This window comes from Thalassophryne amazonica, chromosome 21 (assembly GCF_902500255.1).
Source record: "Thalassophryne amazonica chromosome 21, fThaAma1.1, whole genome shotgun sequence".
NCBI classification, from domain to species: Eukaryota; Metazoa; Chordata; class Actinopteri; order Batrachoidiformes; family Batrachoididae; genus Thalassophryne; species Thalassophryne amazonica.
In genome coordinates this window covers 8,389,780-8,413,262 of record NC_047123.1, presented here as the reverse complement: position 1 = coordinate 8,413,262, position 23,483 = coordinate 8,389,780, and the positions used below count along the sequence as shown (strand labels likewise).

Below are 23,483 nucleotides of genomic sequence, written 5' to 3'. Positions count from 1 at the left end.
CAGGGAAGGGGAGAAAGGAAAAACAACCCACATGTAAACACACAAACAAAAATACTAAAACACCCCCCCCCCCCAGAGGACCGTTCCATCAAACCCCAGGGAAGGGGAGAAAAGAAAAACAACCCACATGTAAACACACAAACAAAAATGCCAAAAGACCCCCCCCTCCTCCCCCAAACGACACGCAGGGACCAACACCCCCCAGAGGGCCACCCGCCAGCTCCAGGAGTAATAACCACGGCCGAGGTCCCTCTGGGATCCACCGTCACCCACGGGGACTACCAGCGCCCCCCAGAGGACCACTCGTCAACCCCAGGAGACGCCTCCCCACACGACCAATGGACCCAGCCCCGGCCGCCCACGGCTAGATGGACCTAACGCCCTTTCCCCCCCAGAGGACACCACAGTCAAACCCTGAGGGTGGAAACTGGGGGAGGAAAAAACAAAACAAAAACCCCAACCCCCCCCCCCCCCCCTCCCGGGTGCAGAGGCCACCTGGGAAACGCCCAGTACAACCTAACTGCACCCCTCCAGCAATGCCGACACTATGGCACCCCCGGCTGGAGTCAGAGGAGAAGAGAGGGCATAAAAAACAAAAAGAAAAAAAAACCCAAATACCACCCCATCACCCCCCAGGGGACCGTTCCATCTAACCCCGGGGAGGGGGGAAACAAAAAGAAACAAAAGAAAAAAAAACAGACCAACACACAGTTGTTTGGGTCCCCGTCTCTTTTTTTTTTGTGTAACAAAGGCTGCAGGATCACCCCCCCAGACAAACAGTGGACAACAAAAAAAAACAAAAGCCCACACAAAAACCCACTCAAAAAACACCCACACAAAATGAACCAACACAAAACAAATCAGTGAGTTATACCGTCAAGCTCAACCAAATGGAACACACCTGTTCCTACTCAAGAGCTTGACGGTACCGTGATTCAGTCACCACAAGGGGGAACCAGAGTGCTAAAAAATGAAAAACCCCCTTTGGTGACAAAAAACAAACAAGCTGCATCTTCGTGCGCAGCTGTGTGCAACACAACCAAAATGTGCTCAACTAAATAACGCCGGAGCTGAAACAACAGACGCAGTAGTTACCTTTTATCCGGGGAAACGGGGCTACGACTGTAGCACAGGAAGCCCAGCGACCCGTGCTAACAGAGCTCCGCCGTGCGCGTGAACCCATTACAAACGCACTCTTGCAGCTCCCGTTTAAGCCTCTTATCCGGTCGGAGTGTGACGCGAAGCTGTCGCCAGTCACACTCCACCACGACCCACGGATAAGGCACAAACACAGGACACGGCTGCAAGAGAGCACAAATTAGTATCCAGTAATGGGTTCTCAAACACGCACCTTCCGGGCGGAGAGCCCCGCAACTGATCCGGATAACCACTGAACGTCTGCTGCCGCCTTCCCGGCGCGTTACCGTCTCTGCTACCGCTGGGTCCGTGATGTTTGGCCAGAGACTACTGTTATGTGTCGGACGCAGCTCGGAGAACCGACCAGCGTTTGAAGGACCCAGTATGAAATAAGCAGAGCACGGTACAAAGGCTAACTGAATTTAATACATAACAGTGATCATAATAATAATAAAAAGTAAAAGGTGCGGTCTGGCGTGGTGCGCTCCCAGCAGCGCTAATGGTCCGGAGCCAGAAGCTGTTTCGGACCCAAGGACCCCGCCGACACCCCCCAGGTGGCCGCAACAACCGAGTCTGTGAAAGAAGGAACCATTATGTGAGTCCACACTCTACACACAGAACACTTAAAGGTGTACAAACAGCAAACACTTCCTGGCTTGATTACTGATCAGCTTCCAACCTGCAGGCATGGAACATCCCGTTCACAAATCACCACCGCAGTGGAAGCTGATACATGACTAACATACAGCTCAATACAATAAGGTGTGAGGGACACCACATTTACTGACTGTATAACTGTTAGTCACAAAATCCAACGTACCTCAGGAAGTGTGCTGACGAGCGTGAGACCTCACCCTCTCCTCTTTCACAGACCGTGCATCAAACCTGGACATTCTCAGCGTCCGCTGCTGATGAGATGGCTCCCAAGACGACGATCTCACCCGTCTGGTCACAAGGTCGAGTCTCTGGCAAATGCACACTGGGCACCTCAGTCTTAAATGCCAACATACTCCAATCCCTCCAGATGCACCTCAGCTGTGAGTCCTGACGAGTCGCAGGTGATCAGGGTGAAGTCCTAACAGCCTCAGCAACACAGCCACTCAGTCCCAAATGCATGCCACCTGGGAGGAAACACAAAAGGCAAACAAACCGGCAGCCAGGCCCCCCCAGCCATACAACATTATTTATTATTATTATTTTATTTATATATATATATATATATATATATATATATATATATATATATATATATATATATATATATATATATATATATATATATATATACTTTTTTCTTGAGCTGCTTGGGTGGGTAGGGAGAGTTCCCATGGGATAAAAAAGCTCTTCAACCTACCATCCCTGGTTCTCAAGACCAGGCACCTAAGTGGCTCTACTCTACTCTTTTCTACTCTTCTATTTTACGCTTCCTTTTTAGATATTTAGATATACCTTAGTATACTAGCATAGTTCCACCTTAGAATTGGAATATAATATATAAGATATACCTTACTGAATTTTCATGACTGCAAACCCAAATGGATTTTTCTTTATGTTACTATTAATATTCCAGTCACACAATGACAGCACAAACACTTCCAGAAACTACAGCTCCTTTGTTCTTCTTTCCACCTTCTTGTGAGATGAGGAATTTTTGAAAGTGTGTTAAAAGTGCAAAAATACTCGTAGACCCATTGGCATAGAGGCAATACTTTAACATTATTGAAAATGTAACCAACTCATTTTTATAAAATCAGGAATACTTTTAGCTTAGTTTTAGCACTGTGCAAGTTGAAACAACACACAGTTTTGCTGGTCAGTCAAATATGTTATTATTATGTTGTCTGGTCACCACCATCATTAACATCTGCCACCTAGACTCCAGACGCAATTTCCTGCCCTCATAATTCTATATGTGGTGGTGACACAGTAAAAGTCATCAAAACTGGTCAGCAAATGTGCATATGTTGCAAATATATGGATTACATCATAAATAATACACACAAAAAAGACAAGATAAGAGATATTCCTCTCAAAGTGAAGCATATAACCACTGTATGAATTTTATGTCAGCGAATTTGACTACACTCCCCTCACAGTAGCAGAAATATGACCAAAGAAGGACATTAAACTACCTCAAATTGTAGATTGAGCTCTGTAAAATCATTATTATGGCAAAAGATAGAATACTGGAAACTGGACAGCAAATTATAATTGTGAAAACTGGCATAAATACAGCAACAGACCTTCCAAGTGCTTCAAGGTGCCTTCTACAACGATGACTATAAAATCTTTTACTGTTTGAAGTTTTGCCACAACATATTCACATTACTGTTGAAACATATGGGAATGATTGACTCTAGTAGATGTTATGTGTACACGTGTGGTCATCTTACACTCTGGCAGTAGTACATTAATGAAGTCACTGGCCGGAAGAGAAACTTGGCATCAGTCTGTCCATTTTATTTAGCATGATTTAGATTCGTGGTGTAAAGACGTATAGTGCTGACAGCGTTGGCTCTCATTACACTCATTAGTATGTCAACGTATCATTGGCAACATAATGCTAGGATGCATAGTGTTAAATTTTATTAGCATGTTCCAGCAAAAAGGGAGGGCTGAAAGATTGATGGGTGAGGGACATATTATGAGACTTGTCACTCATATTATTCTGTCAATGTGAAGCTAATCTTGCATAATGTTAAACATTAAAATACAGAATTACGCTATTTCATAAAATCATGAATTGTTTAGTTGCCTGACACTATAACATACACACAAATGGTCTTGGTTTTAGGGTACCTATACAATATGCTGACTAGCCATAACATGGAGAATCTTTGGAATGATAAAGTTGTGTAGTTAGACAGTTAGCACATTTGCTACCTATAGTAATTTCATGAAGGGAATGATTTGTCTTTATCCAGTGTTGTCTAAGAATTGGGAATAAACCATTTTCATCTATTTTAGAGCAGTTTATGCATATTTTTATTGTAATTACTGGAATGACAGGGTTAGCTAATATGATAGCTGCCACAATTTTGGATTTTTTTTTTTAATTAATACATTTTTTTAACTTGTGTGCCAACGTTTCCAAATGTAACACAATGCTAAAATACCCTGAGCCATATGAGCACTGTCTTCTTTAGAATTTCCAGTTGTTTAACTGGTAGCCCAGTGCAAAAGTATATATATATATATATATATATATATATATATATATATATATATATATATATATATATGAAAATATTAAATTATACATTTATTGTTATTTACATTAATTATTAAGATCCTATTGAGGTATTGACAAGCGTGGAAGTTAGCAGCTAAAGAACTTTTCCCTTAGTCACGCAGCGAGCACTGTGGGAAAAGGAACCTGAGAATCTTCGTGCGTGGCCCCACGGAAAAAGTCACATTATGACGAACGAAAGAAAAAAAACTACTGTGTGAATTAAATGGTGGATGATCCACTTTTCTTTCCCAGAACAGACAAGAGTCCAGATGTCGCAGACGGCCCACCCTAAAAATCAGTCCGCCCTGCCTTCAATGCGCATGTGTTACTTCAGAGCTCAGCAGCGTCATTTCTGAGCACCACCAGTGACTCACTGATTCTCACCTTGTTTCTGCTTAAAACTGCCCTCCAGTCATCATCTATCTCAGCGACAGATATCTGACACTTTAGTACAACAATCATTTCCACATAAATTCAGTATTATTTCATAATAAAAGACAGCGGACCAATCAGAACGCAGCTGCAGCACCTACGTCATTTCAAACGTTTCTGCTTAAAATGGCCTGGTTTCTGTTTAAAACAGACTTTAGAATGATTTAAGAGATTTTACCTTTAATAATCCTATTATTCCCTTTGATCGCTTTGGGTGTAGAAACTCAGTCTCAGAAGAGCTGCTGACCTCCGAAATGACGCATGCGCAGTGAAGGCAAGGTGGACCAATTTTTAGGGGGGAGCGTTCGGTGTGCAACACCAGTTGTCATGATTGACATTTAAATGTCTTTGACAGAGGTTGATGGATAAATTGTAGACCTACTTTTATATACATACATATATATATATATACATATATATATATATATATATATATATATATATATATATATATATATATATATATATATATATATATATATATATATATATATATATATATATATATACACACATATATATATACATATATATATATATATATATATATATATATATATATATATATATATATATATATATATATATATATATACACACATATATATATACATATATATATATATATATATATATATATATATATATATATATATATATATACACACATATATATATACATATATATATATATATATATATATATATATATATATATATATATATATATATATATATATAGAGAGAGAGAGAGAGAGAGAGAGAGAGAGAGAGAGAGAGAGAGAGAGAGAGAGAGAGAGAGAGATAGATAGATAGATAGATAGCAGGGGTGGCGCCTGGTTCAAATCCCACCCCTGCCACATTTCTCCATGTAATGTGGAGTTGCGTCAGGAAGGGAATCCGGTGTAAAACCTGTGCCAATTCAACATGCAGATCCACTTTGGATTTGCTGTGGTGACCCCGAGTGCAAACAAGGGAGTAGCCGAAGGGACTTACGTATATATATATATATATATATATATATGGATGTATGAATCTATCTGTGGGAATTAAAATGAGAATAGATTTAAAATTGGGGAATCAATCTTATCAACCCAGCACTATACACAGGTGTTTTCAGGTTACAAAAACAGCATTTCCAGCTTTAGAAGTGTTTGTTTCTCGCTAGCTTTTACACCATATATGATAAAGGTGTTATATTTAGCCAAAAACAAAGAGAAATTAGCAGCTAGTGACACCAGGAAGTGACATCACCATGCTAACATCCGTGAGGTCACACCATAAAAACAGGAACAGAATGTGACATTTTAACCTCTTAAAATACGTCCAGGTTAGCCATCTCTAAACTTGTCCAAGGTCTGTTTCCCAAGAATATTCCCTGTGAATTTGAAGACTCTGGCTGTAATAAGACTGGACTTATGCGGAGCACAGACAGATGGACAGACACAAAGTCTTCGTAACACCTGATGGCCATAGTTGATGGCCATTGGGTAAAAATCAAAGTCAACATCACAAACTTGTGCCAATAAAGATACAACATTCACAGATCACTATGAATTACATGAAAATTAAGTGACATTCTGTCTGGAAATTTGCAGCTAAATGCAGTTCTGACTGTGATGTAAATAAGGTAAGTTAAATTCCAATAATGGTTTCATTTTTTCATCATAGTTCATAAAGAATCTTCAAGGAATTCAAATGCCAAACTCTGAGGTTGAGCACTGCCCCATCAAAAATGTTTTTCAGCCTTAAAATAGGTAAAATGTCAATGTCTCAGCTTTTGCACTTAGATGACTATAACTCCTTTACAACTCAAACAAGCTCAGTTATATTTGATAATGAAGCCAGACTGAGTTAATTTTGTGGACTGAATTCTATCAATTTTCATTCCTGCCATTTTCGCTATTCACTCAAACAGCAGCTCTCACCTGTTTTCTCTCCTCTGTCCCCTCGTTCACCCTTTTCCCCTTTCATTCCCCGATCTCCTCTGTCACCTGAAGAAAGAACAGAACACACCAAATATCGTAACTGGAGCAACAATAATTCTGAGACCTTTTCCCCAAGGCAAAAAAATCGAGTTTTGTTGCCTTATAATGTGACCCAACATTATCTGTGAACCTTAAGATACCATTTTGAAATGTTATCTCAATCTATTAAGGTGTCAACAGTTCATCATATTAGAGTTTAAAGAAATATCCTCTTATCCCTGGAGACTGTAGCGGGAAGAGGATGAGAGTCCACAACTCTCTCTGGACGAGATGTCAGTCCATTGCAGGTTACTTATTTGGGTGTAACTTGGCAATCTAAGGGCCCTGTCCCACTGGGGAGAGGATTAATTGTGCATGAATTGAGTACACAAATTGCGGGCGTTCGTTGTCATCCGCAACAAAAATGGCCAAAAATGACAAATGTCCCAGTATGAATTATGGATATATTAATAATATATAGCGAATATATGATGAACAGTCACTGTTATATAACGCATGTAGTGAGGAAACTGATCCGAGACATTGAGATTATCACGGCAGTATTACGGGTATATTATGAATGCATCACGCACGTGTTGCGCGTGCACGGCATCTGCATTGCGGTCATAAAAGAAGCACACTCGGGCGTCGGCATCACTATTCACACCAACAATACAGCCTCTGGAGCATTTGCTGGACTTGGATAAGTTGATCACAGAGTGTTGTCATGCGAGGGTTAACTGTTTATGAGTTTTGGGGAGCGGGAGGGGGGAAGCCGCTCGGGGTGTGAGACGGTGTTTTTTTTTTTTTTTTTTGAGTGAGTTGTGGGTAAACAGCAACTCTTCCTTTTGTTGGTGTTAAATAAAAGTCCTGGATTGCAGCAGCTATTACGTCTTTGTGGATCTACACAGCCGGACCGGCACTGACTGGTAGGTATGTCGCTTTCTGCCACATATAGTACTTTGGGTTTACGTGACGTGTTTGTTATGCATTCACAGATTTTCCGCAAATCAGCCGCAAAGCAGATGTAATAAAAACGCTTTATTTGTGGCCAATTTGTATGCATTCGCTACAACATATTTTAGTTTGTGATGTGGACATGATGGGCACGCTATATATCTGTTTTGCACACTGTCCCGGTCCGCTGCCAAGCCGCAAATCCCCGTCAGTTGTGGATATCAGCGGTTAACGGCAGATATACAGCGCATAGAGTGCGTATGTATTGTGTATGAATTGAGTATATATGGAGTATGTAAGGCGGATATTATCCGCATCCAGATTTTTTGAACAGCTCAAAAATCCTGGCTGCAGACATGCGTGCCTCTGTGGATGATCACGGGCGTGTTCGGATGACGGCCGACTCATACAGGCATGTTACACGGATATTGCGGATGTTTGGCGAATATGGGCGAATATTTGTGAGCAATTCATACGCAAATCCTCCTAAACGCCCTAAGCAGATGGCCCAAGAACAGCTGGCGCTGTGACCTAGGATTTGGATTTCAACCTATCAAATAGGGTTTGAGTCCAGGTTTGTGCTTCAGGCTATCTGCCTGTGTACTTGGACAAGATAATGCATCTGCAACAAAGTCCAGGTTCAGATTACTTTATTAATACCTGCAGATAGATTTGTGTTGCAGTAACAGAAAGCATCCAACTTATTAAACATATAGGACACTGACATACACAAAGACCTGACACAGACATAAAAGTGCTCATAGCCATATTAGACCACAGCCTGGCAACCATTTAAAATGGTGCAAAATTTGGTATAACGATTTGTTCATCTGAAAATAAGCAGGTGGAACAAAACTGTTCCTATAGCTCTTTGTTCTACAAACCTCCAACCAGAGGGAAGAAGCTGGAATTCCTCATGTAGAGGGTGTTAATGGTAATTTATAATAGATTTGGTGATCCTCTGTAGCTGCCTGGTGTACAGAGACTTGGGGCCAAGCTGTTGTTCACCAATCAGCTTCCCCGACCACTTCACAATCTGCATCAGTTTGCTCCTCTCCTTCACTGACAAAGCACCATGACACCAAAGAATAAGACAGAACAGATTCAATAAAAGACCGATAAAACAATGTCATGATGGTTTTGTCAATGTTAAACAATGACAACTTTCTTAAACAAAACAAACGCTGATGCCCTGATGTCCAATCATATCAGAGTTGAAAGGAATAATGAATATGCAAACTGCCACCTTCAGTTTGAAAGTAATGATATCCACATTAGGTGAACGGTGCAGGAACTACAGCAGATTAAGAGTGGTCCACTATTTTTACAGCACCAAAAGCAACAATATACCGGAGAGTCAACCTCCCCAACACCATGTTGGACAGCATGGCTGGCTAATAGACTGGGTACGGCTCCCTTTAAGAGATAAAGTCCTTGCCAGGGTCATTCTCAACTGGATCCAATGGCAGCTGATTGCTGCCCAGTTACTACAGCAGTCTGGATTCAGAAGAAGTCAACCATTGATCACATCTGTCTCTGTGGGTAGACACGGATTAAATGCATGAAATTTTACTGTGGCTTCTCACAATTATTTTCACAATGTGTTGTACTTGCTCAGTGGGGCTGTTCCGTGGGACTGTCAGGCAGAGTGTGGACGTAGTTTTGGAATTCTTCCTGTTGAAATCTGGGCTCCTTCACAGAGAGGTTCTGGCCCTATTCTGTGTCAATGCTTGAGCAGATTGGGAAAAGAGATTACTGGAGTCCAGTGACTTGGGAGCATTTTTCGGTGAGGAAACATTCACTTGAATATGCAGGTGATGCTGTGATCTCAATGGAGGTGAAGGATGCCCTGGTGGACACTCTTGAGAATTGAATTAAGGAGTTGAAATATGTGAGCTTTCAAGTGCTCAGGGTTAAGACCGTGATGCAAACAAATTCTTGCCCTGATCCATCAGTAGTGTGTGTGTATAAGTGGTGAGTGTGTTAAACTCATTGATGAATACTTTATCTGACCATGATGTCATTGGAAGCTCAATGTTGTGTGTTGGGGGGTTTGGCTGGACATTTTGGTGTTGTTTTCTTTTCTTTGCTCTCCAGGTGGTATGCAAACTGTTTTTTGTCTGTGGAGAAGGTGCTGGCAGAAGAATCCTTCACCCTCATCAGCATTATTGGCTGCACTTGTGGAGGATGTTCACGTGCAGGCCTAATGACTTGCAGCACCTGTGGATGATGCTCACGTGCAAACTTAAAGACTTTCAGCTGAAGCAGATAATGAGATGGCGTTCTGCATTTAAGCCATGAGTGATTCGAGCAGAATTGCCGGGAACTCGACCTTGTGACGTTCGTTTGTGAGACGCTGAGGACCGCGCCAGGGTTTGACACATCGTGCCTGTGAAGGAGGACGGGTGAGGGACACATGCTGTCAGCACACATCAGAGGTGATGATTGTCTGAATAAGTGTTAACAGTAATTTGGTATTTTGTTACGCAGTATATTTGAACATTGATGAGAATTGTGCAGCTCGCTTCTCACTGCCGTGGCGTACGGAATGATGATCCTCCACCTGTTGTGAGAAGCTGCTCATTTACATAAAGCTTAAATTCAGACCTGAATGTGTTGCTGATAGTGTGTGCCTTTGAAGGATATTTGTTGTAGCTGTTGACTTACCTCACCTTTTCCATCCTTCACAGATTCAGTTTGTCATGTCCACCAGGGGGGTGTTCGGCGGTGAGTCTGGGTCCAGAAGCGTCGGGCTTCGATCCATTTGGGCGCTGGAGAGCGCGCCGTCTTTCACCTCACCAGACAACCGCACATTTATGTTGTACACAAATTATTGCACAGAAGGGAAATAAATTTGTTTTGTTTTTGGAACCGCTTTCTGGTTATTTAGCGCTGGGTTCAGTCAAACGCTGGTCCGCTCCTCAACTCGTGTCTGCACATAACACTCAAAGGTACATGCAGTCAAAGACCAAGTGCTTCTGGTCTCACTGCGTAGTTGTGAGACCTGGATGTGAATCAGTGACCTCAGAAGATGAGTCGAGGCCTTTGGTGTATTCAGTCTTTGAAGAGTCCTCATGTTCCAGTGGTCTGTGTTTGTGTCAAATGTGCAGCTACCTGAGACCCAGAAGAAGCATATTAAACACATCATGAAGGAATGTGAGCTGCAACACTATGACCACACAGTGCATTTTTCTATGTATGATCCAGTATTTTGGTGCCACATTGCTCTGGATCCCAGTGACTGGACTAGGCCAAGTGGACGCCCACGGAACAGCTGTCTTTGCGGCTTCTGTCAAATCTGCTTTTGGCAAATACGCTGCACTGTGTCATACACTTTGCATTTCTTGATGACTGATTTGCACAACAAGGGATATGCAACACGTGAAATTGTCTCAGAACATTTTATTCACAGACTTGCAAATAATGAGGCATTAAATAATGATGGAATAACACAGACCCTGACCTGAAGCCGCCAACTGTACAAGTACTTTTGGTTGCTAAAAAAGAAAACACATAAACAGTGCTGTAATTCCAATCCAACAGCGTTCGCTAGATTTGCAATTACATAATACCCTCATAATAATGCTGTCAGTCTACATTAGGAACTCAAATTAATCTGCTGTAATATTCAGCTATAATAACAACTTTGTAAAAATTGTAATATTATTTATGAGCCTAACTACCATGAAAACACTGACGTACACAATCAGCATGTTTCATCTTTATTTATTTATTTGCTTTTTGTCACTGTGAATCAGTTTTTGTATTGTTGTTGTGTTGTGTGAATCTTCGGAACAAACGACAAGATAACTCAGTCACATGGGGTGTACAGACAGTACGTTCAGTCCACTGGTCCCCAGCCCAGATAAATGTGTATGGCTGTGTCAGGAAGGGAATCCAGTGCAAATTTAATAGAACATTTGAATAGAAATAGAGAGAATAGAAAAGTTATTAGTGTGGAAGTGAGTGTTGTCACTTTTAATGTTAGCAGTATGACTGACAAAGGGACAGATTTGGCTGATATCATGGAGAGGAGAAAAGTACACATACTGTGTGTACAAGAGACCAAATGGTGTTGGGGTCATTCTAAAAGAACAGTAAATTAAGAGTGCTTTTGCAGTTAAGCAAGTGTCTGATAGACTGATGGGTGTAAAGTTGGTAGTGGTGATGAATGTCATCAGTGCTGTTATGTGTCGGACGCAGGACGGAGAACCGACCAGCGTTTGAAGGACCCAGTATAAAATAAGCAGAGCACGGTACAAAGGATAACTGAATTTAATAACATAACAGTGATGTGATAATTACAAACAAATGAGTGCGTGGTCTGGTGAGGTGGTAATACGGTGCACTCCAGGCAGCACAAACGGTCGGGAGCCAGAAACAATTCGGACCCAAGGACCCCGCCGACACCCCCCAGGTGGCCGTGACAAACCAAGTCTGTGAAAGAAGAAACCATCATGTGAGTACACACTCCACACACAGAGAGACCACTCAAAGGTGTACATAAACAGCAAACACTTCCTGGCTTAATCACTAATCAGCTTCCCACCCTGCAGGCATGGAACACCCAGTTCACATGCTTCACTGCAGTGGAAGCTGATTAATCGACTAACATAACAGCTCAATATAATAAGGTGTGAGGGACACCACATCCACTGACTGTACTAATGTTAGTCACAAAACCTAACGAGCGTGAGACCTCACCCCCTCCTCTTTCACAGACCATGGCATCAAAACCTGGTACGGTCTCTGCATCCATGATGATGAGATGGCTCTCGAGACGACGATCTCACCCGTCTGGTCACAAGGTCGAGTGTCTGGCAAATACACACTGTGTACTCCAGACTTAAATGCCACCATGCCCCAATCCATGTAGATGCACCACAGCTGTGAGTCCTGACGAGCTGCACATGACCAGCCTCAGGTGATCAGGGTGAGGTCCTGATAGCTCAGCCACACAGCCACTCAGTCCTGAACGCAAGCCACCTGGAAGGAAAAACAAAAGACAGAACAGAAGACAGAAACAAAAGGCAGCCAGGCACCCCCAGCCATACAACAAGTGCATATGCCCCACTGTTAGGTTGTGAGATGAAGGAGAAAGAAGCTTTCTGGGTTGGGTTTGGCAGACAGGTGTGTCCACTGATTAACATCACTTTGAGCGGATGGAATCAGTTAATCAGTGAAATCACCTGGTGGAGTGGGTGGTTGCAAAGAAAGCCTGTACCCTCTCTGCCCATTCTGGAATGGGTTTGAGACCTCTGCTCTAAAAACTGTGGAGACAGCAGTGGACTTCAGGAGGAGCGCCCCCACCCCATCACCATCCACAACAGCACTGTGTCTATGGTGGCACCACCATCTCCTAGGACCTAAAATAGACAGCCAACATGGACATAGTAGTGAAGGCCCAGCAGAGGTTGAACTTTCTGAGGCAGCTTAGGAAGTTCAACCTGCCACAGGAGCTGCTGGTGAACCTCTACTCTGCCATAATCCAGTCTGTCCTCTTCCAGTCCATCACTGTCTGGTTTGGTTCAGCAACCAAAGTGGACAGGAACAGACCACAGAGGACAATCATGACCACGAAGAGGATCACTGGTGCCAACCTGCCCTCTATCCAGTACCTCTGCTACCACAAGGCGAAGAAATAGTTTTTTTCCCCAAACTGTCACTATGTTGAATAAACATGTTCAGCACCCATAATGGACAAACCTTTGTACAAATACACACTATGTAAATAAAAATCTGTATAACTATGTGTATATACAACCCCTGGCAAAAATTATGGAATCACCGGCCTCGGAGGATGTTCATTCAGTTGTTTAATTTTGTAGAAAAAAAGCAGATCACAGACATGACACAAAACTAAAGTCATTTCAAATGGCAACTTTCTGGCTTTAAGAAACACTATAAGAAATCAAGAAAAAAAGATTGTGGCAGTCAGTAACGGTTACTTTTTTAGACCAAGCAGAGGAAAAAAATATGGAATCACTCAATTCTGAGGAAAAAATTATGGAATCACCCTGTAAATTTTCATCCCCAAACTAACACCTGCATCATATCAGATCTGCTCGTTAGTCTGCATCTAAAAAGGAGTGATCACACCTTGGAGAGCTGTTGCACCAAGTGGACTGACATGAATCATGGCTCCAACATGAGAGATGTCAATTGAAACAAAGGAGAGGATTATCAAACTCTTAAAAGAGAGTAAATCATCACGCAATGTTGCAAAAGATGTTGGTTGTTCACAGTCAGCTGTGTCTAAACTCTGGACCAAATACAAACAACATGGGAAGGTTGTTAAAGGCAAACATACTGGTAGACCAAGGAAGACATCAAAGCGTCAAGACAGAAAACGTAAAGCAATATGTCTCAAAAATCGAAAAATGTACAACAAAACAAATGAGGAACGAATGGGAGGAAACTGGAGTCAACGTCTGTGACCGAACTGTAAGAAACCGCCTAAAGGAAATGGGATTTACATACAGAAAAACTAAACGAAAGCCATCATTAACACCTAAACAGATAAAAACAAGGTTACAATGGGCTAAGGAAAAGCAATTGTGGACTGTGGATGACTGGATGAAAGTCATATTCAGTGATGAATCTCGAATCTGCATTGGGCAAGGTGATGATGCTGGAACTTTTGTTTGGTGCCGTTCCAATGAGATTTATAAAGATGACTGCCTGAAGAGAACATGTAAATTTCCACAGTCATTGATGATATGGGGCTGCATGTCAGGTAAAGGCACTGGGGAGATGGCTGTCATTACATCATCAATAAATGCACAAGTTTATGTTGATATTTTGGACAATTGAAAGGATGTTTGGGGATGATTAAATCATTTTTCAAGATGATAATGCATCTTGCCATAGAGCAAAAACTGTGAAAACATTCCTTGCAAAAAGACACATAGGGTCAATGTCATAGCATAGGGTCAATGTCAATGAGCAGATCTGATTTGACGCAGGTGTTAATTTGGGGGATGAAAATTTACAGGGTGATTCCATAATTTTTTCCTCAGAACTGAGTGATTCCATATTTTTTTCCTCTGCTTGGTCTAAAAAAGTAACCGTTACTGACTGCCACAATCTTTTTTTCTTGATTTCTTATAGTGTTTCTTAAAGCCAGAAAGTTGTCATTTGAAATGACTTTAGTTTTGTGTCGTGTCTGTGATCTGCTTTTTTTCTACAAAATTAAACAACTGAATGAACATCCTCCGAAGCCGGTGATTCCATAATTTTTGCCAGGGGTTGTAGACTCTTTCTCTTTCTCTAGTCCTAAAAATATTGTTTATTGTTATTTGTGGTCCATGTTTACATGTTTATGTCTACCTGTGTTTACTTGTGTCTGTTTGTTTTTTGCTCCCACCTCCACCTCATTTCCTTTCCTCGGTGCTCCAAAACAGTAATTACCTTGTAATATTGGCATGACATAAAATTAGAGGATATGACTCAATATATGTTGTTTAAAATAACTGTAAAGACTGTGGGTGGGATGTTTCCCCCCCTGGTGTAACTCAAAATCAGATAATGTAGAAGGAGAAGAAAAGACAGGCACAGAATCTGTTTTTGGACGATGTGCACTCAGTGAGCTGATGTAAAACAACCTGACTTCATTTGAAGTATCTCCAGTGTTGTTCATATGGCTGAAATGCTAATGAATGCAAAATCCTCATCACTGTAACTATGTGTCATCTTGTTTGTGGTTTCTGGAAAATTGTGGTATGTTTACACACGACGCCTCCCTACAATCAGCAGCTTGGATACGGCCCATTTCTTGTCTTTTTTTTTTTTCAATTTTAAATTATGTTTCTCTTCCAAACTCCCAAAGCAGCACAGACCCTGTTTTAGTGCCATTTGGCCACAAGTTCTGAAACCACAAGTCTGTCTTTGCCATGAAGCTATAAGAGGACCAGCCTCATCCAACCCTTGATTTAACTCTTTACTTTTCTCATCTGAGACCGTGTGGTAGGTGTACACCATCCCACCTTCCATATGTTGTACACGGGTGTGTGCTTTTGTGTGTGATGAGTGGAGCCAGCGCTTCACCACACCCTGCCCATGACGTCCAGAGCGGTTAGTGTCACCTACATTTTGATCAGATGGCTGTGGGTTAAACACAAACACAGCGGTCAGCCACTGGTGAGCCACAAGAGGCAGCAGATGGCGTGAAATAAGGCTGTACCGTATAATTTTGCATGTTGGTGGTCCCAGATGGTAGCAAAAGATAACTGTTGGGAATGTATGTATTTAAAGTTCTCTTAAACAATGAACTAAATCACCACATGTAAGATATACAGGGTCACTTGTGGTTACACTGAACTGCTTGGTTGGCTCCCAATGCAACCCAGACCCGGATAACCAGCAGAAAAAGAAGCAAAAAGTTGTAGTTATGATTGAAAACGTTGCTGTTCATTATCACTTTTTAACTTATTTAAGCTGGACTGGGTTTTCTTCCTGCAGTGTATGTCAGATACAATAATATGAATGTGTCTTGAAGTATTACGGATTCCACAAATTCCAGAAATGAAGGGCATTTGTCCCTGTCCACTGCTTGTAAAAAACAGTGCACCAGAGCATTTACACCCTGCTTTTGTACCAAGAGCTTCCTTACCACAACAAGGTGGCCATCCAGGGAGGGGGCCCCTTGTCACCAATCCTGTTCGTGAAGTTCATAGATGGGATTTCAAGGTGCAGTCAGGCTTTTTGCAGATGATGTGGTTCTGTTGGCTTCATCAGACAGTGGCCAGTGGGTGAGTGAGAAGCAACTGGGATACAGACTAGGTCCTCTAAATCTGAGACCATAGTCCACTATCAGAAAAAGGTTGGATTGACTCTTCTGGGTCAGGGGAGAGTTATTGCCCCAGGTGGAGGAGATAAAGCATCTGGGGATCTTGTTTACAAGTGGGGGTAAGTTGGAGCGTGAGATCAATAGACGGATTGGCGTGGTGTCTGATATTTTACGTTGTACCGGATGGTTGTGGTGAAGAAAAATCTGAGCCATATGGCAAGGCTTTCAATTTACCAGTTGATTTATACTCCTAACCTGAACCATGGTCATAAACTTTGGGTAATGACTGAAAGAAAAGGGTCATGGATGCAAGCAGCAGAAATAAGTATCTGGGCTTACACTCCGGAACAGGGTGAGAAGCTTGACTATCTGGGAAGGACTCTGAGTAGAGCTGCTCCATCTTTGTAGTTTGATAAATCTAGTACAGAACCATAAATCAATGCTTTTCTAAGCGCTGAACATTACTGCAATGACAGGAATAAGCTCAAATTTTATTCAAGCTTTTATTTAAGCATAAAACCTAAAACTCATGAAGTTAGCACCAGCCAAAATCTGTTAAATTACCAAATGCATTCTCTACATTGTCTACATTCTCAGTGTCTCACAAACTCACAAAAAAAGACCTACACAGTTTTGAGAGTTACTGGCCAACATGGAGACTGTAGGATTCCACAACACTATGTCAGCCAAACCCAACTCTGATCTGCAACAGCTGTTGGCCACACACACACGCACACGCACACACACACACACACACACACACACACACACACACACACACACACACACACACACACACACACACACACACACACACACACACCCTTATCAGGTTTGTCACGGCTATGCTTGCTGAAAAGAGCTCTGTGTGTGTATTACATCACCGGCCTAACTGGTGCTGCCTGCCAGATATGGGCACTCTAGTGGTTTATAAAGATGTAGTCTAATTTGGAAGTGGATGGATGGAAGAAAGAACATAAAGAAAAGAAAGTAAGGTCTTAAATTATCAAACCATTGTGGTTTCAAATAATGCTCAGGGTCCTTTTCAGGCAAACTATTAAGACGGAGCAAAAGTTGAGACTGTAAAGCTGTAAAGGTGAAGCTGTCAACAGTCAGTTGATCTACCAAATCATTAAGAAAAAATGTATTTATCCTCAAAAGGAAACTTAATTTCCACTGTACAGTTCATACATACACAAGCAGACAACATGAACGCTAAAGACATTGTGTAAAGGAAGGCTAAGCTTCCAAAGAGTAAAAAAGTCTTTAACTTGATTCTTGTTCTCTTTTCAAGTTCCAGCTTTCTTGATCTATCTGTTGATTTTGTCGATTCTCCCCAGCACAGACCAAGATTCTGTGGTCAAAGACATGTCAGACGTTCCTGCTAATCTCAAAGGATCTCGCTTTTCTCAAGAAGAAAACATTTGACTGTTTGTGAAGACAACAGGCATCAAGATAGTATGTTTCAACAATTTTGACCTGTTGACCCTGTATTAAGAGCACTAGAAAAATCAAGAAACAGAATCCTAACATAGCCAACATGTTGTGTGGGCCGCCAGAAGAGGAGGTACTGCTGGCCCACCACCAGAGGGCGCCCTGCCTGAAGTGCGGGCTTCAGGCACGAGAGGGCGCTGCCGCCTACAGGAACAGCCGAGGTGACAGCTGTCACTCATCAACCATGACAGCTGTCACCGATCATCTGCATCTCACCTGGGATAAAAGCAGGAAGACACCTCCACCACATCACCGAGATATCGACTTCTGCGAGAAGTAACATTCTCAGCCTTAATCTGTGCCGTACTGCACTGTGTGTTTCTGATCTTTGTACAGAAGGTTTCAGTCGTTTGTGTCAGCGGGAAGCTGAGCTGGTCGGTAACGGCAGGGTGACGGATCGCACCCTTCACGATCAGTGAGACAAGTGACTGTTCAGGTTCTGTAAAAGACTGTGTTCATATTTTCGGAGGTGGAGGTGGAATTCCCACCATTATTGTTACGGGGTGTACACACACCCACACTTGACTGTCTTTGTTCTCCGCCAGCAGTACCAGATCCGACACGCTGAGACGGTGGCCACCTGGGGACTTCGGGACTTAGCGGCTCCAGTATCCCTCGGGTTCGGTGGCGGTGGAAATCGTGTGGTTCCGGTTCGTCTCCAGACGGGCGTCTCCTATCGTCGAGCCTGCCCACACGACACCTTTATTGATTGACTTGTATTCATTCTGTAATCTGCTGTGTTTGGTTGTGGCATTCACAACAGTAAAGTGTTCAAATTTAACTCCTTCTATTGTCCGTTCATTTACGCGCCCTGTTGTGGGTCCGTGTCACTACACTTTCCCAACAGGATATCTCGGCCAGCGTCATGGACTCCGAGGGGCGTCACCCGGCTGTTGAACGACCAATGGGAGAGCAGGGAGCGCAGGCGTCTGCAGGAGGCATGATTGGTGAGCTGCAGCACATTCTCACCGCCTTTACGGCTCGGTTGGATCAAATGACCGAGCAAAACATCCTCCTGAACCGCAGGGTGGAGGCTCTCTCTGCGCAGGTGACGGCGAGCGCTCAGGGCGCTGCTGCAGCTCCTCCTCCTGCCGACCCTGTGCAGGATATGAATGTTCCAGTGGTGGTTCAGCAACCCCTCCCACCATCCCCTGAAGCATACATAAGCCCTCCTGAGCCGTACGGAGGTTGTGTGGAGACGTGCGCAGACTTTCTCATGCAGTGTTCGCTCGTCTTCGCACAACATCCCGTCATGTACGCGTCAGACGCTAGTAAAATAGCTTATGTGATTACTCTGCTTCGGGGAGAGGCACGCGCTTGGGCTACGGCGCTTTGGGAGCAAAATTCACGGCTCCTTCACACGTACACTGGGTTTGTGAGGGAGTTCAGAACAGTGTTTGATCACCCTAACAGGGGAGATACCGCTTCAACTGTGCTGCTGTCAATGAGACAGGGACGCCGGAGCGCAGCCGCTTATGCAGTCGACTTCCGCATCGCGGCTGCGAGGTCCGGCTGGAATAACGCTGCGCTCCGCGCCGCCTTCGTAAACGGACTGTCATCGGTCCTGAAGGAGCACCTGGTGGCCAAGGATGAACCGCGGGAATTAGATGGGCTTATTGATCTTGTTATACGGTTAGACAATCGGTTGGAAGAACGCCGTCGGGAACGAGACGAAGGGCGTGGCCGGGCGCGCGCCGTCCCTCTTCCTTCTGGGTCCGAAAAAGGTCCGCCCTTCCCACGCTCCCTGGACTCTACGTCCCGTGTGGCGACAGCTCCCCCTGCTGACGAAGCTATGGACACGAGCAGGGCCACATTCAGACCACCGAATAGACAGAGGAGGCTTCCCCGCGGAGCGTGTTTTGTTTGCGGCTCAATTGAGCACCAATTGAGTAATTGCCCCGAACGGTTAAACACCAACGCCCGCCCCTAGAAACTGGGCTTAGGGTGGGCCAAGAAATTCACGTGGGACACACACACATTTCCACACGGCTCGCAGTTACAATCCTTAGTGGGGATTTAACCCTTCAGGCCCCAGCACTGGTAGACACAGGGTCAGAAGGGAATCTGCTAGACAGCAGATGGGCCAGGGAGGTAGGGCTCCCTCTGGTGGCGCTTCCTTCACCATTGCAGGTGCGAGCACTAGATGGCACCATACTCCCTTTAATCACACACAGGACACTGCCAGTTTTTTGTGACTCCCTCTACCTCCCGTGTGATTCTGGGGTTCCCCTGGATGCTAAAACACAATCCCCGGATTGATTGGCCGTCCGGGGTGGTGGTACAGTGGAGCGAGACCTGCCATCGGGTGTGTTTGGGATCCTCGGTTCCTCCCGGTTCCCAGGCTAAGGAGCAGGTCAAAGTTCCCCCCAATCTGTCGGCGGTGCCGGTTGAGTACCACGATCTTGCTGACGTTTTTAGCAAGGATCGGGCACTCACCCTTCCCCCGCACCGTCCGTACGATTGTGCCATCGATTTGTTGCCAGGCGTGGAGTTCCCGTCCAGCAGGCTGTACAACCTCTCCCGACCTGAGCGCATCCGGGACTCCTTAGCTGCCGGGCTGATCCGTAACTCCACCTCTCCGATGGGAGCAGGTTTCTTTTTTGTGGGCAAAAAAGATGGTGGTCTTCGTCCATGCATTGATTACCGGGGGCTGAACGAGATCATGGTTCGCAACCGATACCCGTTGCCTTTGTTGGATTCGGTGTTCACCCCCCTGCATGGAGCCAAAATCTTCACAAAGCTGGATCTTAGGAACGCATACCACCTAGTTCGGGTCCGGAAGGGAGACGAATGGAAGACGGCATTCAACACCCCGTTAGGTCATTTTGAGTACCTGGTCATGCCGTTCGGCCTCACAAACGCCCCCGCGACGTTCCAAGCTTTGGTTAACGACATCTTGCGGGACTTCCTGCACCGATTCGTCTTCATATATCTGGACGATATACTCATCTTTTCTCCGGATCCTGAGACCCATGTACGGCATGTACGTCAGGTCCTGCAGCAGTTGTTGGAGAACCGGCTGTTTGTGAAGGGCGAGAAGTGTGAGTTTCACCGCACCTCTTTGTCCTTCCTGGGGTTTATCATCTCCTCCAACTCCGTCGCTCCGGATCCGGCCAAGGTCGCAGCGGTGAGAGACTGGCCCCAACCTACGAGCCGTAGGAAGCTGCAACAGTTCCTCGGCTTCGCAAATTTTTACAGGAGGTTCATTAAGGGGTATAGTCAGGTAGTTAGCCCCCTGACAGCCCTGACCTCACCAAAAGTTCTCTTCACCTGGTCGGATCGGTGCGATACCGCGTTCAGGGAGTTGAAACAGCGCTTCTCGACTGCACCTGTCTTGGTGCAGCCCGATCCTAGTCGCCAGTTTGTGGTTGAAGTGGACGCCTCTTACTCAGGGATAGGAGCCGTGCTATCCCAGAGCGGAGAGACCGATAAGGTTCTTCACCCGTGTGCCAATTTCTCCCGCAGGTTGACCCCAGCAGAGCGGAACTATGACGTGGGCAATCGAGAGCTCCTTGCGGTGAAAGAGGCTCTTGAGGAGTGGAGACACCTGCTGGAGGGAGCGTCAGTGCCTTTCACGGTTTTTACTGACCACCGGAACCTGGAGTATATCAGGACCGCCAAGCGACTGAACCCCAGGCAAGCTCGCTGGTCACTGTTTTTCGGCCGTTTTGACTTCCGGATCACTTACCGCCCCGGGACCAAAAACCAGAGGTCGGATGCCCTGTCCCGGGTGCATGAACAAGAAGTCAAGACCGAGCTGTCGGATCCACCGGAACCCATCTTACCGGAGTCCACTATCGTGGCTACCCTAACCTGGGACGTGGAGAAGACCATCCGGGAGGCCCTGGCACGGAGCCCGGATCCCGGAACAGGACCGAGAAACAGACTGTACATCCCACCAGAAGCCAGAGCTGCCGTCCTGGACTTCTGTCACGGGTCCAAGCTCTCCTGCCACCCAGGGGTGCATAGGACCGTGGCAGTGGTCCGGCAGCGCTTCTGGTGGGCGTCTCTGGAGGCTGACGTCCGGGCTTACATCCAGGCCTGCACCACCTGCGCCAGGGGCAAGGCGGACCACCAGAAGGCACAGGGACTCCTGCAGCCACTTCCTGTGCCTCATCGCCCCTGGTCCCACATCGGTCTGGATTTCGTCACGGGCCTCCCGCTGTCCCGGGGGCACACCACCATCCTCACGATAGTGGACCGGTTCTCCAAGGCGGCCCACTTCGTGGCCCTCCCGAAGCTCCCATCGGCCCAGGAGACGGCGGATCTCCTGGTCCACCATGTCGTCCGGCTGCATGGGATACCTACAGACATCGTTTCGGATCGCGGTCCCCAGTTCTCCTCGCAGGTGTGGAGGAATTTCTGCCAGGAACTGGGGGCCACCGTGAGCCTCTCGTCTGGGTATCACCCTCAGACTAACGGACAGGCCGAACGGGCCAATCAAGAGTTGGAGCAGGCCCTGCGTTGTACAACATCCGCACACCCGACGGCTTGGAGTGAACACCTGGCCTGGATCGAGTACGCGCATAACAGCCAAGTGTCCTCTGCCACCGGCCTCTCCCCGTTTGAGGTGTGTCTTGGGTACCAACCCCCTTTGTTTCCTGTGGTGGAGGAAACAACATCCAACATGCACCATCCACTCCCACACACTGCCTGTAAGCATACTGAAAACTGGAGACCCGCTTTCTGACCCAGGACAAGACTTTCAAAGTACAGCGAGTTATCTGAAACTGCAAGTTAATGAGGTTGACCACTAAATCCTAAAATCAATTATACAGTTGTCTACATTTTTGGGATCAACAAATCAACCGTGAGTAAAGTCAAAACGGAAGTTACGCATACACGAGTTAACGGGGTTTACCTATATTTCATTATTTTAGAAGTCAATGCTATGGGTCAAAGATTAGTGAAAGAACTGCTCACACCGGATTTTTGGGAGGAATAAGAATAATACAAAATGTCTTCCTCATTATTGGGATTTTTGATTGTTATTTTTGGACTAAAACAAAAATCATACACATGACTGAAGACTGGTGGTCAACACAGACTTTCAGAATGTGTGGATGAACACCATCCAGACCTGTTGACCTGTTAGGATGGAGACAAATGAACTACTGTTGGACCTCATCTTCATTTAGAACAATAGCTGGGCTACAGGCCTCAGGACTGTGGGACAAAGAGAACATTTCTGCCCACAAATGTAAAAATTATCAAAGAAAAAAAACATTAACTTCTGATTATTCAGGGAGCAGGTAGTATGACTGGGAATGACACTACCGGTCTGTATCCTTGGACAAGGCACTTAATCTGCATGGTACTAGTCCACTAAACCAATCATGATTAAAGAAAGAAACTAGTTTTATATACTTGTAATGGAAGGTATGTGATTAATCTGATTGTGGTTACAAATGCTTCATAAGGCATAAGGTAAGGTAAATGCAGTCCATTTTATTCTGTCTTGTGAGAGATGATGACA

The 23,483-nt window shown here is 44.6% G+C and overlaps 1 protein-coding gene across 1 annotated transcript in view; it reads right to left on the bottom strand.

Moving 5' to 3' along the window:
- The window catches only part of scara5 (scavenger receptor class A, member 5 (putative)), a 200,071-nt gene that overhangs the window by 62,060 nt on the left and 114,528 nt on the right, over positions 1-23,483 (bottom strand). Inside the window, exon 10 of the mRNA XM_034162423.1 lies at positions 6,730-6,795. Coding sequence (XP_034018314.1) covers positions 6,730-6,795 — 66 coding nt within the window. The remainder of the gene's footprint in view (positions 1-6,729; positions 6,796-23,483) is intronic.